The sequence below is a fragment of the Penicillium canescens genome, assembly GCF_028828765.1.
Source record: "Penicillium canescens strain IBT 15451 chromosome Unknown utg000011l_segment0_segment0, whole genome shotgun sequence".
In the NCBI taxonomy this organism is placed as follows: domain Eukaryota; kingdom Fungi; phylum Ascomycota; class Eurotiomycetes; order Eurotiales; family Aspergillaceae; genus Penicillium; species Penicillium canescens.
In genome coordinates this window covers 1,776,098-1,794,087 of record NW_026703973.1, presented here as the reverse complement: position 1 = coordinate 1,794,087, position 17,990 = coordinate 1,776,098, and the positions used below count along the sequence as shown (strand labels likewise).

Genomic DNA, 17,990 nt, shown 5'->3' with positions numbered 1-17,990 from the left:
ATATTGCAGCGCGCATTTTACATTACTGACAGGTGCGACTCCCTGGGAGGGGCTGTGGAGAATTAGAGGGCGCAATTAATAAGTGCAGATTGTGAAACAACTGGCAGGGACGACATTGTATCGCATATGTTCTGAGACGAGATAAGTATGTTATGATTTTAGTAAACCCCCGAGACCCAGCCAGGACAGCAAATCTGTTTCGCTCTTGAAACGGGCTAGTAAACATCCATCTATAGGCGTACTGCTTCTCTCTCAAGAAATCGATTACCTTAGCTGAGCTACATTTCCTTGTTTTATCTGTTTACATACTAAGTTGTAAGTGTTTAAACGTAAATAAAGAAGTCATTCTATGGTAAATGGTAATTGGGCGGATTTTTAAGAACTGTGGCATGCGTAGTAAAACTGCAGGTTTCTAGTAGAAAATCGCTGCTTTTTCGCGTCACAAAAATGTAAGGGGCTGGTTAGCTAAGACCCTTGCTAAATCCCGCGGGATTCGAATTACGGAGAGGGAGCCGTTTCTAGCCTTCAAATCGACCACTATCGACCTCAATTTCACCCTCATATGCTAGATGCAACCATTTTTCCAGTTGACTGAAAGTATATTACTAAATCCACGCGCCCAGTTGCGTAGGTCGAAAGTGAAGAATTATGAAAGGGTCTCTCAATTGTAAATGATCATTGCTTCGGACATTTAGATTACGGGAATCTATATGAAACTAACACGGGGAAGTTGCTGATAACCACGAAATGAACGTTGGGAACTGTGGGCGTAACAGGACACAAACACAGGCTGAGGGCAGTGACGTGACGTATCTAGGTGTGATACAGTATATAGCGCAATGGAAAGTTTCGCTAGATGAGGAAATAAAATCTCAAGGGTCCAACCACAATCATCACAGGTGAGATGAGATAATGTACAATTCAACGACAGGCTTGCTAATGTTACATACTACGGACAGTGAAAATCCCCGCTCGATCAAATTCACAGCTGCGTCAACAAAGATTCGACAAACGTGCGCAGATTATCCAGCGGCACATCCTCCTTGACGTCCAACCGACGGCACTGCACCTCAAGGGTTTGTTTCTTCTTCCACCCCTTGCCAACAACCACAATGATAGGGTATCCGATCAGATCCGCATCACCAAGCTTCCATCCCATACCTTTATCGCGATCATCGAGGATGACATCGACAGGTGCGGACGGGTCTGCAGTAAGGGAATCATATACCTGATCAGCAACGCTTTCCATGCCCTTTCCTGGGACCACGACCACCTCGTAAGGGGCAATGACACGCGGCCAATTAAGTCCCTTGGAATCTGCCAGTCTGTTTGCAACGGCAGAGATCATACGCGAGACACCGATTCCATGGCATCCCATTTGCATAGGTACAATTTGCTCCTTGGCAGAAGGCTTCGCAGCAGACTCAGAAGGCCCCTCGAGGAGAGATGAATTTACCGATACGGACGCATGAAGGACTTCACTGTATCTTGTTCCGAGGTGGAAGGTGTGTCCTAGCTCGACAGCAGAGTGGCTAGTCAATGATCCATGCGCGCATTGCGAGCAATGGTCTCCGTCATGGACCCGGACGAGACTGAGCTTGTTCGAGGTGTCGGGGAACCGGTCCAGCTTTGAGTACTCAATGTCATCGGGCGTGCACCCAGCTTGCTCGAGAAGGTCGCTTAGCGGTGGACGTTGGTATACCCTAACCTGCGAGTCGTACAAATCCAAGACACGTGACTTGTTTGTTGAGGATTTGTTCTTTTTGACGTGAGCAGTCCACTTCTGCAGTGGGTTCTCCACACTGAGATCGAGGTCAATGCCAGCGGCGGTCGCGATGGCCTTGACCGCATGCGAGTTGACATGGCGCTCAACGGGCTCCGTGGCGCCATTTTGCATTGAGAATTTGGGGTACCAGCCCCGTACAATAGTGTTGCTGTCGTGGGAAACGGCCATCCACATGCCAGTTGAGATTGTCGACATGCCCTCGATTTCGGCATCACCGGTCTGGAATCCAGGTATCCTGTTCTGCTCCGTGTCTTCGAAGTTATGCGTCTTACCATCGGCAAGCTCTTCATTATACACATGGTCACAGTGTGAGCAACTGACCACATCGTCTTCGCCCTTGGGGCTGATAAAATGGTATTCGTGGCTTAATGACCCGCCCATGTTCCCGGAGTCTGCTGCCGCAACCAGATACGGGATCTTAAGTTCGTCGAAAAGTCTTGTGTAGGCCCGCTTTACTGCATTGTATGTTTTCAATGCCTCGCTGACACTGTAGTCAAATGTGTAGAGATCTTTCATGATGAACTCCCGCCCACGGAGCAGGCCTTGTCTCGGCCGAGCTTCATCTCTGTACTTTCGGGCTTGATAAAAACACTCCAGTTAGCTTACTGAACAAGTTCAACCAGGAAGAGACAAGTCTCACAAATCTGATATACACGCAATGGCAGGCTCTTGTATGATGTTGTCAGATGCCCAACAAGGGAGGTGATCTCCTCCTCGTGAGTTGGAGCTAGGAGAAAACGAGTATCTTTCCGGTCATTAAACCGAAATAGCTACACTTGGGTTAGTAGAACGCTTTATACCATCATGAACAGTGGACCTACTTCTGATCCCTCGGTCAATCTGCCAGACTGTTCCCAAAGTTCCTGAGAAGATATCGAAGAAAGCGAGACCTTGGAGGCGCCTAATACATATGAGTGACAATTACTGGACAGCATGGTAAATTATCGTACCTAGTGAGCGCATATGCTTGTCAATTAGACCTTCTAGCTTGTCCTGGACACGTAACCCAAGCGGGAGCATGTGAAACACTCCAGAGTACGCCTGTACAGAGTTAGCGATGTATATAAAGACATAAAACCCAAAGTACATACTTGTCGAAGAAAGCCACCTCTAACGAGGAGGTCATTGGCATCCTCTTAAGGCTCTATCAGTATGTGGTGATCGCCGATTGTTATCGGGGCTGCAGATGGCGCACCTTTTTCTCCATCGACGGATTTCTTCGAGATTCCACCAGTAGGAATCCAGAAATTTGACACACGGCTACGGCCATCCAACTAAGCCAAGTCAGTATACCGATTTCAGGCCATTGAGACAACTTGAAGCGCATACGTGAAGATGGCATTGGTGGACGCGGAGGCTCAACGCCAGCCGGCGCGACGAGATACGCGCAAGACTGGGTCGCAGCCCAGAAATCATAATGAGATCCTACTTGAGAGGGTTTTCACGAATTGCATAGGAAGCTGAAATAGAATTAGTCGAGTAACTCGAAGTCTCCCTGATGTTTCTTATCGGCCTGGTCCGAGCGCCCGATAAACCCGCCGCAAAAGATTTCTCCGTCCAATTTTCTTTTCTCCAACATCAGTCAATCCCACACCACCACACATCATGGTCAAAGGGAAAGGAAAGCGCTCCTCGGGCGAAGACCAGATTGTGCCTGAAGCCAGCGTTTCAGCTCCCGATGCCCAACCTACGCCGAACATGCCGGACGAGAGCGCCTTCGCAGGCCTCCGACAAAAAATCGAACAACGTCTGAAGAACCAGAACCAGAACTCTGGCAAGGGAAAAGGAAAAGACAACAAGCCTAAAGCGCCTACTGAGGATGCTTCTACAAAGAAAGGGAAACAATCCCCCGCCAAGCCCGGCAAAGCCCAAGACGCTGCGCAAGGCAAGAAACGGGATCGCAATGGCGAGGTGATTGCTCGGGAGGAAAAGAAGGGTGGAAAGAACAAGCCAGAGAAGCCCAAGGGCTTTAACAAGAGCAATGATGATGAGACCCTGCGCCAGGAGATTCTCGCTATGGGTGGTACCGAGGAAGATCTCGATCTTCTTGCTGGTGTCGACTCCGAATCCGAGGTCGAAGGCGATGCTCCCAAGTCAAAGGGCAAGGGCGGTGATGAAGACCTCCGCAAGCAACTTTCCAGTATGCTGGAGGCTGCTGGCCACGTAGTGCCAGAGGACCTAGAAGATGATGAAATTGAGGAAGAAGAGGCCGAGGCCGAGGAAGAGAGCGAGGAGGATGTCGAGGCCGAGGAAAGCGAAGACGATGCACAGAGCAGTTCCCCGGAATCAGATATTGAGGAGGCATCTGCCCCAAAAGACAAAGCTGAAATTCCCATTCCTAAAGAATTTGCGAAGCTGGTATGTTATGAACAACCTAATCAGACAATACTGTTGCTAATCCAGAGAATAGAACGTCGCTCCTCGGGCCGATTGGTATAACGCACCTCTTCCTCCTCTTCCCCCAACCACCAAGCAGATGAACGCCCTGCCCCGTCACATGATCGATCGTATCCACGAGCTTGGAAACACCTTGCTCCAGGAAGAAAACGAGCAATATGCGGCCGCCCAGAGAGCTTCCGCATCTTCGTCCCACAAGTTCTACTCCACTATCATGGCGTCTGGTACCCTGAGCGATAAGATTTCCGCATTGACTCTTAACGTTCAAGAATCGCCTCTCCACAACACTAAGGGACTGGAGACCCTGATTGCCCTCGGAAAGAAGCGCAGTCGTGCGCAAGCAGTCGAAGTCCTGCGATCTTTGAAGGATATGTTCGCCCAGGGTACTCTGCTTCCCAGTGATCGCCGACTTCGATCTTTTGCCAACCAACCTGGACTCGTTGCAGCTTTCCAGGGTGCTGGTGGCCGATGGAACGATAAGGACCCTCTTCCCGGTGGTGTGCAAAAGAGCCACCTTATTGTATGGGCCTACGAGAACATCGTCAAGGATCAATTCTTCGAGGTTCTTAAGATTCTTGAGATTTGGTGTAACGACGAGATTGAATTCTCGCGGACTCGCGCTGTCAGTTACGTCTACGAACTTCTCAAGGAGAAGCCCGAGCAAGAGTCTAACCTCCTGCGTCTTTTGGTCAACAAACTGGGAGACCCAGGCAAGAAGATCGCATCTCGCGCATCATACCTTTTACTGCAGCTCGAGCAGGCGCATCCTCTTATGAAGCCTACTATCATCAAGTCTGTCGAAGAAGTGCTGTTCCGCCCCGGGCAGAGCCAGCATGCCAAGTATTATGCCATCATTACTCTCAACCAGACTATTCTGAGACAGAAAGAAGAACAGGTGGCTTCTCAACTACTTGACATCTACTTCGGACTTTTCCTTGTCCTTCTGAAGCCTCAGCGTAAGCACGAGGACAAGCAAGCACCCAAGGGCAGGCATGGAAAGCCCCACCACAAGGGATCAAAAGGCAAGGGAGAAGACCCTGCTAAGGGACAGGCTCAGGACGACGAGATGCGCGAGAAACTCATCTCTGGTGTCTTGACCGGTGTCAACCGTGCCTATCCTTTCACTGACTCTAACTCTGAGCGGTATGTTAATTCACTTGTATTGCTTGAAACGAGATACTAACTTTCTACTAGCATGTCGAAGCACCTTGACACCCTGTTCCGTATCACCCACTCCTCCAACTTCAACACCAGTATCCAGGCTCTTATGTTGATCCAACAGCTCACAGCTTCTAACCAAGTCGCTGGCGATCGTTTCTACCGCACTCTGTACGAGTCCTTGCTCGACCCTCGTGTTGCTACATCTTCCAAGCAATCTCTCTACCTCAACCTCCTGTACAAGGCCCTCAAGAACGATCTCAACGTCCGACGAGTCAAGGCATTTGTGAAGCGTATCGTCCAGGTGCTTGGTTTACATCAACCCTCTTTCATCTGTGGTATCTTCTTCCTGATCCGCGAGCTTGAGAAGACTTTCCCAGGCCTTTCATCCTTGTTCGACCAGCCCGAGGATAATGAAGATGACGATGAAGAGGTCTTCCGCGATGTTCTCGATGAGGATGACGAGCAGCCAGAGCCCACTGCCGTGGAGATCAAGCCCAAGGAATCCACTGTGTACGACCCTCGCAAACGCGATCCCGAGCACAGCAACGCCGACCGAAGCTGTCTCTGGGAATTACTGCCCTATACCACTCATTTCCACCCCTCCGTCTCCCTCAACGCTGCCAACCTCTTGGAACACAACCCCATGAGCGGCAAGCCCGATCTCACCCTGCACACCCTCACTCACTTCCTCGACCGCTTCGTGTACCGCACACCCAAGGCCTCCGCCCCCTCTCGCGGTGCTTCGATCATGCAGCCCCTCGCTGGTGGTGAAACCGCCGACCGCTTGGTCGAAGCCGGCAAGAAGGCGCAGAACGAACTGCCCCTCAATACCGAGGCATTCTGGAAGAAGAAGGCCGCCGACGTTGCCGCCGAAGATGTCTTCTTCCACGAGTACTTCACCCGTGTCAACAAGGACAAGGAGAAGGTGCGCGCGAAGAAGGGCAAGGACGTCGACCCCGTCGCCCGCGATGAAGAAGATGACGTTGATGGCGTCAGCGACGACGAAGACGAGATCTGGAAAGCACTCGTCGACTCCCGGCCCGAACTCGAAGCCGACGGAGACAGCGACGACGATCTGGATATGGACGACCTCGAGTCCGCCTTCGACGATTCAGAAGACGAGGGCGAAGGCGAAGGCGAGGACTCGGACGGCGGCGTTATTTTCAACGACGAGTCAGACGTGCCCTCCGACGAGGAGATGGCCGAATTCAGCGAACCCGAAGAAGCCGCTCCCGCTCCCAAGACAAAGAAGGGCAAGAAGGCCCAAGACGAGGACGACGACTCAGACGACTTCGACATGGATGTCTCAGACGACGGAGCCTTCGTCGACAGCGACGAGGACCTTCCCTCGGACATCGAGCTGGGCGGAATGGATCTCGCTCCCGCGGATGTTCCTGCGCCGGCCGAGTCGGATCGCAAAAAGCGTCGCAAGCTCAAGCAGCTGCCGACCTTTGCTTCGGCGGACGACTATGCTGCCCTGTTGGCCGACGACGACGATGGCATGTAAAGAGTTCCTTTGTATTTATCCTACTTTACCCGCTACCAAAAATTCTGTTTCCCAGCTGGAGTTGGGCTGTGCGTGCCTTTCCCTATTTCTTTGCCTTTTTATTCTGTTTTCATTGTCTATACATCCTGTATCTACCTAGACACCTCTAGTATATTCACTCTGTTGCCATTCTTATGAGGACGCTCAGAGTGGGTAAATTCCAGTCCTCTATCGACACTCCCATTCAAGCGTAGTTACACTGGGTCAATCGTGACGACTACTTGACCAGAACTCAACCCAAATTCAATATGTCCCTAGTCAGAGCACAAGGATATTCTCTCGCTTCCCACTCAGGCGTCCCTCTGGTGGCCATCTTATCCCAAGTGTGATTACACCGTCCGATCCGCTCACTAACAGCCTCCTTCCCAGGCGACTCCTGCAATCTCGCCGCCAAACGCTCCACCTCGACCGCCAGGTTATCATAAGCGGCCGTGACAATCGAACCCCGACACGGGTACCGGTCAAGAGCAGCATAAGAAGGCGGAATACGAGGATCACGGGAATCGACACTTGAGGGCATATAACAATACGCAAAGAACCGTATCCTGAACGGCAGCAAGGGTTGAGCATAACCAGAGAGCCGGGATCAGCGAAAGCTTCGACTACAGGATAGAAAGCCAATACCGAGGAGAAAGTGTCTGGGGCAAAGAGATGCACAAGGAAGCTATCAAGACAAGGTTTCCACCGGCGTTACCGATATGAAAACGCGTGACGTATCAAATATACTCGGTTGGCCGAGAACCCAGTTCACAGCGTCTTCGGTATCGTGCAGTGCAGCTGGGAATGAATGTTCGGGAGCAAAGCATTATTGGCCGTTGATGATGATGTACTTGCTCTGTTGGCTCAATCGGCGACAGAATGCGTGCTTGTACTCTCGGCACTCGACCTGGTATTGAAAGCGACGATAGATTTGGTCGTGAAGCTTTGACGACTGCAGCAGAGCAATATCAAAGTCGAGCTACCAATATTCTGGCACACGTCATTGGTGCATCTGGCTGGGATAATCACCACTGGACTGGGAACGGTCGATTAGCTCCATTGCTAAGCATCGTGAGCTATGTCCCGCTTTCAGACTCATCACTCCAGACGATATCCCTCCTCTGAAGTGAACATGAGTCATCGTAGCTAAAATCAAGAAAACGAGGATGTGACAAGAGGTATTCCAACCTGCGATTGACAATTTAGGGAGCCTATTAGGCGCAATAGGTGCAGGGGAGGAAGAATTGGTGGCAGGATCTTTATGAATTTCCCTAACTCCTGTGCACTTCTTTGAGCTTGCTAGAGAGCGGACACCTTCGGCTCTCGTGATGTTGGCGTATTACCGCAATGCCATGTGTTATATTCGGAATAAGCGGTGGATTAGCCACTTGAGCCAGAAACTACTGGCTGTCATATGACTGGACGCGTGTAATTTATTGGCCGTCAAGGCCCACGGAAGTGCTACCAAAATGTTTGACCAAATTTTACTCAATGTCTACTACGCTTCCAGAAGCGCATTCCTTTGGGCCGAAGCTCAGACCTACTGCGGCAATCACTAAGTACTACGAAGCGACGGCCTGGTATAAGGGAATCCCTGAGGGTACTATCTACCGCAGCTCTGGGCGCCAATATGACAAGCTTTCCAAGAACGGTTCACCCCTGTATATCTACATCTACTAGACCACTTCAGGTGTTGGCGGCGCCTGCAAGTATTATAAGGCGAACCCAGAATCCCAAGATCGCCTACTGCACCTCAGTAAATTCGGCAGAGTAGCAAGCTGTAAACGCCTAGAACAGCAAGCAGTACGAGCAGGGGGCATTCAAATAAGCTATTTCGATCAGCTCCGGTGGCTCAGCGCCCGGTGGAGTGTTGATGCCATCGCTGCGGGTTCGCACGCAAGAGCGGGAACGGGCCAGAACTGGTACGGTATTGATATTGGTATGGGTATATCGTATTTTTGAGAAGAATTGTTCATGTGTCAGGCCATATGTATGTCATTCATGGTTGTTTCCAAGGATGCCCTGGTGGCATGATGCTTGATGAAGGCGAACCTATGGTACCAATTCATGGACGTTCGGGAGGACCTGCCCACTGAGCTTTGACCCTGCGGCCTTGGTGAGGTGACTCAGCCATGAGTCAGCCGCACGTGCAGATTGAATGTTGATGCCTGAGGCGTAAATGGGCATTTCTACCAAGTGACAACAGGATCTAGATGTAGTTCTAACAGCATCAACCTCTGAAAACCTAGACCCTCATGGATGCGACTTACATGTACACTGTACCACAGATCCGGCAGTTGCCTACTGAGGAAATATCACCACATCAGTGGTCAAGTCGGAGGATCGGCCCCCATCGCATTCAGCCACGATGATCGAATCAGATCTCGGAAAATGGTCACTTTACGCTCAATACTCGAATACCAGGCAGAGCATCCATGTTTTCAGTGCCCCGTGTGCATGGATTCTGATTCGGACTCACCAAGCAGGGGGCTTCATTCGCTCGACCATTGCCGCATGCGGGGCCTGCATGGAGCTGATATGATATGCGGGCGCAACCGACATGCCCCCAATCAACTGCCTCGTGGCCCCCCTTGCTGGCAAATACGAAAAAAAAAAGTGAAATAAAAAAGTGGAAAAAGTGACAAAAAAAGAAGAAAAAAGATGCTATATCGAAGCATCAGAAAAGGGAAAAGTTTGTCTACCAGGATCAAGGATCCAGCTGCCGTTCCAGGTATCAACTGCCCCTTGGCGTCCAAGCGGTGGCTTACGCCTCTCCCATTGCGGGTTACTCCATCACGTCATATACTTAGCATTCGGTACTGTCGACTTTTGCGATCGACAGGTTTTTCTGTCCGGGATTGGCAGTGGAGCAATTGGAAATGACAATACAGAGTCGACTGTTCTACCGTACCTTAGTCTTCTTTTTCTCTTAGACTTTCTTAATTTTAGCTTAGCCTCTTGGTGTCTGTGTTCTCTGATCTCTTCTTCTCTTTACTTATTTCCTCTTCTCCCCCCCGGTTTGGTTCTATCCAGGCAATACTACCTCAAGTGGTATCCATGCCCTAATCCGTCCACCTCCACCTCCACCTCCACCTCCGCAGTCACTACTAGTCACTACTAGTCACCACTGCTCACAGGGACTTCATCTTGCATTGGAGCAAGGCGAATTGATCGGCGCAATTATCACCAAAAGACACTCCCCTCACACGCGACCAGCACCCTATCAAGCAAATCCTAGAGAGAATTACATGCATCCGCAGATAATTACCTCTCCTCTCAACTCCACCGAGTTTCGACAAGCGCGACTCGTCCGCTCGTTAAGTTCAAAATGGCTGGGCCGAATCAATCAACAGCAGCACCAGCCCCGCTCGGCTGGGATCACGACCGGGATATCAACCGCAGCCCTGACCTCTCCGATAAATCAGAGGAGCCTAAGCTGAAGGACTATGACATTGAGAGTCATGGTCGTCGCCGCAGTTCGCAACATGTTCATGCGCTCGACTCTTCTTCCACGACGGAAAGTGTCGGGCGCCAGATTGAGCTGGAGTCGGAGAATACTATCAAGTACCGCACGTGTAGTTGGCAAAAGGTGGGTTTTATGTCGAAACTTGCATCGCAAGGAAATTGAGGGACCAATTGGGCGAAATTTACTAATCCATGGTTACAGACTGCTGCGTTGCTCTTCTCCGGAGTACATCTGTCTGGCTATTATGTCCTTCCCCTGGTCATATTCCATTCTGGGCCTTGTCCCGGGTTTGATTTTGACGGTGGTGATTGCTGGAATCGTCTTGTATACCTCGCTGATTATCTGGTATGAATATTCGCAGCATCTGCAACCCCTGTTTAAACTAATAACCTGATAGGAGATTCTGTCTGCGACACCCTGAAGTCCGCGACGTATGTGACATTGGCCAGTACCTATTCTGGGACTCCAAGATCGCCTGGTGGGCCACAGCAGTGATGTTCCTCTTGAACAACACCTTCATCCAAGGCCTGCACTGTGTCGTAGGCGCCGAATACCTGAACACAATGTCCAACGGCGCCGTCTGCACAGTGGTTTTCTCACTGATTGTGGCCATCATTTCGTGGATCTTCTCGCTGCCACGTACATTCAGCGCCCTATCCAAGGTAGCAACCTTATCAGCATTCTTTACCTTCGTCTCCGTCATCCTAGCCGCCGTCTTCGCTGGAGTCGAAGACCATCCTAAGGGATACACTCCGGCAGACGGGGACCCGATTTTCCTCGCCATCCCTCCCAAGGGCACGACCTTCGTGCAGGGCATGAACGCGTTCCTGAATATCAGCTATACCTTCATTGGCCAGATCACTCTGCCCAGTTTCATCGCTGAGATGAAGGAGCCCCGCGATTTCTGGAAGTCTGTGACCGCAGTTACCATTGCGGAAATCATCGTGTTCAGTCTGGTCGGCGCTATCACGTATGTCTATGTCGGAACGCAGTATATGACCGCTCCCGCCTTCGGCTCTCTCGGCAACGATGTGTACAAGAAGGTTTCATTCTCGTTCATGATTCCGACCATGATCTTCTTGGGTGTCCTGTACGCCTCAGTCTCGGCGCGATTCATCTTCTTCCGCTTATTCGAGGGAACCCGCCACAAGGGTAACAACACCGTTGTTGGATGGGCTGCCTGGGCTGGAATCCTTGCTGGGCTGTGGATCATGGCTTGGATCATTGCGGAGGTTATCCCCTTCTTCTCGGATCTTTTGTCGATTATGAGTTCGCTTTTCGATTCATTCTTCGGTTTCATTTTCTGGGGAACTGCGTATATGCGCATGCGCGCTGCGGATCATGGTCCTCGCTTCTTTATGGTTCGGGGTATTCGTGGTTGGTTGGGATTCATTTTTAATGTTTTCCTTATTCTTGTTGGATTCTTCTTCTTGGGACCTGGTACTTATGTAAGTTGTCTCCGTACCATGGATTCTGTCCGTTCCTGGCTTTTGGTGAACCGCCGCTAACATTTCTCTTTCTTTTCCAGGCTGCCGTTATGTCTGTTGTAAGCAGTTACCGGGAAGGCACCGTCGGCGGCGTCTTCACCTGTGCCAGTAACGCACTCTAAACCACCGCAGGGCGGAGAGTTGAGTGCTTTTTTGTAAGAATTGTCGCATTTATCGCATCTTCTGCATGTTGTTTTCAATCTACCGGCGCTTGGACTCCGGGAACTTTATGACTGTGATGACCGAGAAGGTAAGGGGTCGTGAAATCTTGGTTTTTGCATAAATACCACCTCTTGGGATATCAGGTGGTTTATTTTCTTTGGGGCGGATCATGCTCTGTGGTTGGGGGATATCCTCCATCGAAATTCGCTTTGTATGGCTTGGCGAGACGCCCGGGGAGTTTGGTCTTGCAACGCCTTTATATGTATATTTTTCATCCCTGCATTCCTTGCACAGATTGATCTCAATTAAACGTAGGCTATCGGCTTGGAGGGGTCACGCCCGCTCTCCGGTCTTGACTTACCATTGCCGCGGAACTGCTCCGATTGTGTTCCGGTTGATGTTTAGTTTCTCCTGGGTTGTATAGCCCGGGTCTACTTTTGATCGATGGAGGTCGCCATAAGCATTTTGATGTGGTACCTACCCACTAAGTATACTCTAGTAGCTAATACTATAACATTGGCCAGTTAGAAAACGCCAATTCACAAGGCAATTGTGATTCCCGACGACATAACGCAGTCCGCCCGCTATAGAGCGCATCCCAATCGGGCAACCAGCTGCTCCGGGATTCGCCCTATCACCACGTGACTTTTCCGCACTGCTTCCCCGAGGGTGGATTGGTGACTTCTTACGGTCCATTTCTTCCTCTTTTCTTTCTTCTCTTCGATTCACTAGCATTGATTCACCATGTCTAGCGTCCGTACTCTCAAGCGTGGCGTCGACCTCGTCGCCGCGAGGGCCGCTGCCCTCCATGCTCCCCGCGCCTCTATCGGCTCCACTATGCTGCGGAGGGAGCTCTCCTCCGCGGCCATCGTTCGCCCAACTGCCCCTCGGTCATTGAGATCTAAGGCTCCAATTGCAGTCGCAGCATCACGGGCTGCTAATCAGGCTGTGCGCTACGCTTCCAGCTCCAATGAGTCTCTTAGCAAGACTCAGCTCTATGATCTCCATATCCAGCGCGGGGCTAAGATGGTCCCCTTCGCCGGGTTTGATATGCCGCTCGTCTACTCCGATATGAGCCATGTGGAGAGCCACATGTGGACGCGCGAGAAGGCCAGTCTTTTCGATGTCAGCCATATGTAAGTTGGCCTTTTCCGAGGCGGAATTGACCTGCAATGGCTAATTAATCTTCCGTTCTATAGGGTGCAGCACCACCTGAGCGGCCCCGGAGCCATTGATCTGCTAAAGAAGGTTACTCCCTCTTCGGTCGACAAGCTGGCTCCTAACAGCTCCACCCTGTCCTGTTTGTTGGAAGAAGGCACCGGTGGAATTGTCGACGACTGTGTCATCACCCGCCGCACAGAGGACACTTTCTACTTCGTGACCAACGCCGGCCGCCGTACCGAGGACCTGGCCTATCTGACCGCCGAGATCGAAGCCTACCGTTCCCAGCACGGTGCCGACAGCATTAAGTGGGACATCCTTGAAGACCGCGCGCTGGTCGCGCTGCAGGGCCCCCTCGCCGCCTCCGTCCTTCAACCTCTCATCCACACAGCCAATGCCTCATCCGCCGAGACCGACCTGAGCACCCTCTACTTCGGCAACTGTCGCGAGCTGCACCTCACTCTCCCCGACGGCACCCCAACCCCCAACCCTCTCCTCATCTCTCGCACGGGCTACACTGGCGAAGACGGCTTCGAGATCTCCATCCCGACATCCGGAGCCCCCAAACTCGCCGAGCAGGTCACTGAGCTCCTCCTCGCAGACAGCAGCAAGTCTCGTCTCGCCGGCCTCGCCGCCCGCGACTCCCTCCGCCTGGAAGCCGGCATGTGTCTCTACGGCCACGACATCACCACAGCACAGACACCACCCGCGGCCGCCCTCGGCTGGATTGTCAGCCGTGACCGCCGAGACCCCGCAACAGCCACCTTCAACGGCGCATCCGTCATCCTCTCCCAGATCGCCAGTCCCAAGAGCATTGCTCAGCGCCGCGTCGGTCTAACCATCGAGAAAGGTCCCCCAGCCCGTGAGGGCGCTATTGTAGTTGATATCGCTGACCCCGCCAACCCCGTTGAAGTCGGCGTTGTCACCTCCGGTCTGCCCAGCCCCTCGCTTGGCGGTGCCAATATTGCTATGGTTTATGTCAACACTGGGTATCATAAGAAGGGTACCGAACTTGGCGTTAAGGTCCGTAACAAGGTCCGCAAGGCTAAGGTTGTTGGTATGCCTTGGGTTGAGAGCAAATTCCACCGTCCTCCTCAGTAAAGCATCGGTTGGACTGTAGGGTTGTTCTAATGCTCTTTTTTTGGATTTGATTCATTGTGATGTTGGGGGTCGTGCGAAAGACTAGCGCTTTGATGATTTTAACCAACCTGCCTGTATATACGTTTCCGATTTTTATGACTGTGGAGCTTAACCTCCCAAAAGACTTTCTTATTATCTTCATATATTCTCCTTGTTCCATATTAACTGCAATGAGGTCAACCATCATTGTTGTTCTTGGGTAGGTATTACTTGGCGATGGAAAGGTTTCCTCGATTAGGGCTAACTATACAGCAACATCAAATAGCTTGGGCCCTATCAACCTTACAAGCTCAGCTAACATTAATTTCCAAGGTCGCAGCATTTGTAATAACTCAAACAACGTGAATGAAAGATAAAGTATCCTAAAATAACATAGGGGACAATAAAGGGGCAAGTTAGGGTTAGGAATCCAATATCAAACCCGGAAACCCTTCTTCCCCAAATTCCCACCCCCAGCAACACGAGCATGCCTCTCAAAATGCAAATGCTTCCTGGATTGACCACCAAGAGGAGAACCAACAAACAGCCCATCATCAACAACACCCTCCCACCTCCTGACATGCGCACCTCCCACCCGAACCTCCCCCTCTCCAGCCACCTCCCCAGCCAGCGAAGGCGGCAAATCCCCCTCCTTAGTCCCCCAATCCCCCTCCGAATCCCCAAGCACAAGAACCAACTCCCTCCCCTCCGTAAAGAAATCATGACCCACCCAATTCTTAGTATAAGCGACCCCATCGAGAGTAGCAGACTGAATAAACCCACTCCCCCCACGGCCCCCCGACCCAACCGTCCCATTAACAGTATTAAACTTCGCCCAATTAACCACCCTAACCGTCGCCGTTTTCCCCGTAAGTGGACTAACAATACTAACAGCCTCAAAAAACGGCACTGTAAGCAGGTAAACGCTCTGGCCCGGGTTCGGGAATAGACCCATCATGGCCATCGCGACGAATGAGCCCATTGCGCCTGAGTCGTCGTTTCCAGGTAGTCCTGCTGGTGTCGGTGAGAAGTAGTCTGGGATGTAGGTTCGGACGCGGGAGGTGGATTTTGCGGGCCGGCCGGCGTAGTGGTATTGGAAGACTGTTAGGAAAGCTGGTTCATTGCCTATGTAGGTTATGTTTGTGTCGTGCAGGTGGTCGAGGCGGTTTGTGAAGTTGGTTGGTCCCCCAAGGTAGGTTATTAGGGTTGACATGTCGTGTGGGACGAAGCTGGTTATTTTGTTAGGGGGTATAGGGATGGATGGGGGGCTGGATGTTCTTACAATTGATATTCCCAAATACTCGATTCAAAGGTTTCTCCCGCTGTATTCTGAAGCGAACATGCACGACCACTCATATCAATATTCGAGCACGCAAGCGGATCTTGATATCCCCACGTCCCATTCGAATACTTCGGCTGAAAGAATCCCGTAAAGCCTGTATCGTTGCCTTTCCACAGAGATGTCTGATCTTTCTTAAAGAGATTTCGCCAATTGCGAGATCGTTTCTCGTACCGCTCTGCGTCGACTGTCTTGTTGAGACCGCGCGCCATCTGTGCAATGGCAAAGTCATTGTATGCATACTCGAGTGTGCGTGAGATACTGCGAGTCATGGTGCCGAAGCCTTCGTAGTCGAAGTCTTCGACTGGGATGTAGTGTAGGTTTTTCCAGCTGCGTAGGCCGCCCCGGCCTTCACTGGACCAGTCGTATGGTTCGTCTTCGGCATCTTTTTTGACGGCTGCGTAGCCGGCGTCCCAGTCTATGCCATCATGGAGGCCTTTGAGGTAGACGTCTGCTAGGATGTTGTCTGCGTTTGAGCCGCCTTGGGTGTATCCTGTAGGTATTCTATGTCAGTGTTTATTCCTGCTATACACGGCTAGGTAATTACCTTTGCAAAGTGACATGCGACAATCTGGTAGCCAGCCTAGATGGCGCTGGGTATCGATAAGTGAACGGACCATTTTTATCACAGCGCTAGGATCGAAGATAGTCAGGAATGGGATTTGGGATCTGAACGAGTCCCATAGACTGAGGTAATTGTTAGCTTTGCCTAGGCATTTCCCAATCAAAGTTGACTCACCAGTAGAAACTGTCAAAATAGGGCTCATTACTAGACCAGAGCACATTCTCTCCCGTATAATCTTGGGGATTGACCATTGTGCGATACACACCACTGAAGAAATTGGTGAGAACAGAATTGTCAATTCCAGTCCGGGACACGCGAATAGGGCGCATTTTCTCTGCCCATTGATCAATGGCAGCTTGATGGGTGGCATTGAAATTGAAGTCCTTGATCTCGGACTCCGCGTGTGAGCAAGCCTGTTTCGTGCTCACGAAGCTAACTCCAACCCGAGCCAAAATGGTATTGTCTGGGGCAGACTTGAAGCGGACGAATCCACCGCCCTATAATCATGTATAAGCCATGGCCATACTAGGGGGATGCTACGCAGCTCACCGGAAGAGGATATCCATTGATAGACCTCGAAATCTTCAAATCGTGAACATCAGCACTAGCACGGGAATTGACAAAGATCCCACTGTCTCGCTTCAAAGCCGGACTCTCAAAGTCTGCACAGAAATACAACGTATAAAATCCACTCCCAAAACTAGGCGTAAATCGCGCATCACCAGTCATCCGACCAGTCGATTCATCGACAGAGATAGTCGCATTATCCTGTCTAGAATCCGACAAATCGGTAAGATCAAGCAAAATCAACGGACTACTACCATTCGGAAACTGGAACCGAAACAACGATGTATGCTGTGCAGCAGTCATATCAGCACGGACCCCAGACGCAAGCTCTATAGCAAAGTATCCAGGATGCGCCTGCACCGAGTCGGGCTTATATTTGATTTTGCGCTGCTTTTTCGGATACACACATCCGTTCACTTCATCGCCGGCACATTCTGCGTATGGGAAAAGCGGGAAATTTCCCAGCGACGGACTGCCTCCGGTCCCTGAATCGTGCATGCTCGAGAAACCCGTCACATTGCCGCCTTCGTAGGCGAAGCCGCCTTGGTTGCTTTCTGAGTCTGTGTCTGCGACGGCTTTGGCCATGCCATATGGTAATGTAGCGCCCGGGAAGACATTTCCTGTGTTGGCACGATCATCAGTATAGGCTAGAGCCAATTGCCAATTGTTCAAGCTTACCTCCGTTGGCGCTGCCGATCAAGGGATCGACATATTGTAGGACATCGTAGTCCTCTACTGGAGAGGGGTCCGCTGCGTTAACTAAGACACGACTACTGGCAAGGACCAGCGACAGTAGTAATTGATATGGTGGCATGGTCGCCTGGTCGAATAAATTTGAGAGCCGAGTCGCGTGTTAGAAACAGCAGTCTGGCTGGTGTTTACTGCAGATCCCCCTCTACCCCTGCATCCCAGGGCGTGCTTGTCTGGCATGTACAGTGCTTCCCCTGTCGATCCCCGCGTGCATTCTTATCCCACATAGTGATGAGTTGGTATGTGGGTGACATGTTCATTCGACGGGTGGTGCAGAACGTGTTCAATTGGTCTGGGTTGGCAGTGGTGGTTGGACAGCCTTGGAGATGTGATTGAGAAATTAGCCATGACAAATAGATGGAGTTTTATTGAGGACTGAGATGAGACTGGAATTATACGTTTTCTATTGTGGTGAAGGCAGCTTTTCCAATCAATATATATCTTTCTCCAAAGGTGTCTTTTACTACAAATTTCTCATTCTTGAAATTCTACTTAGCTAGATATA

At 51.1% G+C, this 17,990-nt stretch overlaps 7 protein-coding genes across 7 annotated transcripts; 5 read left to right on the top strand and 2 right to left on the bottom strand.

Moving 5' to 3' along the window:
• Nucleotides 1–865: 865 nt before the first annotated feature.
• Nucleotides 866–3,231, bottom strand: N7446_013403 (putative proline--tRNA ligase AIM10). The gene is made up of 7 exons (XM_058522144.1): nt 3,116–3,231; nt 2,982–3,060; nt 2,878–2,921; nt 2,737–2,827; nt 2,608–2,687; nt 2,427–2,556; nt 866–2,364 (listed from the first exon to the last, which is right to left on the bottom strand). The coding sequence occupies exons 1-7, from the start codon at nt 3,200–3,202 to the stop codon at nt 983–985; spliced, it is 1,893 nt and encodes a 630-aa protein (XP_058365621.1). The 5' UTR covers nt 3,203–3,231; the 3' UTR covers nt 866–982.
• A 160-nt stretch (nt 3,232–3,391) lies between these two features.
• Nucleotides 3,392–6,851, top strand: N7446_013402 (RNA-binding ribosome biosynthesis protein MAK21; the record flags this gene model as incomplete). The annotated part of the gene is made up of 3 exons (XM_058522143.1): nt 3,392–4,144; nt 4,197–5,326; nt 5,378–6,851. 3 exons carry the CDS (start codon nt 3,392–3,394, stop codon nt 6,849–6,851), a joined length of 3,357 nt encoding a protein of 1,118 aa, XP_058365620.1.
• An 897-nt stretch (nt 6,852–7,748) lies between these two features.
• On the top strand, nt 7,749–7,994 carry N7446_013401 (uncharacterized protein; the record flags this gene model as incomplete). The annotated part of the gene is made up of 1 exon (XM_058522142.1): nt 7,749–7,994. The coding sequence occupies one exon, from the start codon at nt 7,749–7,751 to the stop codon at nt 7,992–7,994; it is 246 nt and encodes an 81-aa protein (XP_058365619.1).
• Nucleotides 7,995–8,360: 366 nt separating this feature from the next.
• Nucleotides 8,361–8,549, top strand: N7446_013400 (uncharacterized protein; the record flags this gene model as incomplete). The annotated part of the gene is made up of 1 exon (XM_058522141.1): nt 8,361–8,549. The coding sequence occupies one exon, from the start codon at nt 8,361–8,363 to the stop codon at nt 8,547–8,549; it is 189 nt and encodes a 62-aa protein (XP_058365618.1).
• Nucleotides 8,550–10,197: 1,648 nt separating this feature from the next.
• On the top strand, nt 10,198–11,944 carry N7446_013399 (putative neutral amino acid permease; the record flags this gene model as incomplete). Its single annotated transcript, XM_058522140.1, has 4 exons — nt 10,198–10,442; nt 10,537–10,680; nt 10,733–11,783; nt 11,864–11,944. The coding sequence occupies 4 exons, from the start codon at nt 10,198–10,200 to the stop codon at nt 11,942–11,944; spliced, it is 1,521 nt and encodes a 506-aa protein (XP_058365617.1).
• Nucleotides 11,945–12,728: 784 nt separating this feature from the next.
• N7446_013398 (glycine decarboxylase subunit T) lies at nt 12,729–14,246 on the top strand (the record flags this gene model as incomplete). The annotated part of the gene is made up of 2 exons (XM_058522139.1): nt 12,729–13,120; nt 13,184–14,246. The coding sequence occupies 2 exons, from the start codon at nt 12,729–12,731 to the stop codon at nt 14,244–14,246; spliced, it is 1,455 nt and encodes a 484-aa protein (XP_058365616.1).
• A 454-nt stretch (nt 14,247–14,700) lies between these two features.
• Nucleotides 14,701–17,549, bottom strand: N7446_013397 (glycoside hydrolase family 92 protein; the record flags this gene model as incomplete). The annotated part of the gene is made up of 6 exons (XM_058522138.1): nt 14,701–15,493; nt 15,547–16,096; nt 16,151–16,290; nt 16,343–16,665; nt 16,718–17,382; nt 17,414–17,549. The coding sequence occupies 6 exons, from the start codon at nt 17,547–17,549 to the stop codon at nt 14,701–14,703; spliced, it is 2,607 nt and encodes an 868-aa protein (XP_058365615.1).
• Between the last annotated feature and the right edge of the window lie 441 nt (nt 17,550–17,990).

What these genes read in the sequence shown, in the direction of transcription:
- N7446_013403 (XM_058522144.1), bottom strand. Translation starts at nt 3,202, where the DNA reads ATGATTTCTGGGCTGCGACCCAGTCTTGCGCGTATCTCGTCGCGCCGG. An exon ending in TCCACCAATGCCATCTTCAC is followed by an intron (nt 3,061 to 3,115) that starts GTATGCGCTTCA and finishes GACTTGGCTTAG; the next exon opens with TTGGATGGCCGTAGCCGTGT. An exon ending in GAGGTGGCTTTCTTCGACAA is followed by an intron (nt 2,828 to 2,877) that starts GTATGTACTTTG and finishes AACTCTGTACAG; the next exon opens with GCGTACTCTGGAGTGTTTCA.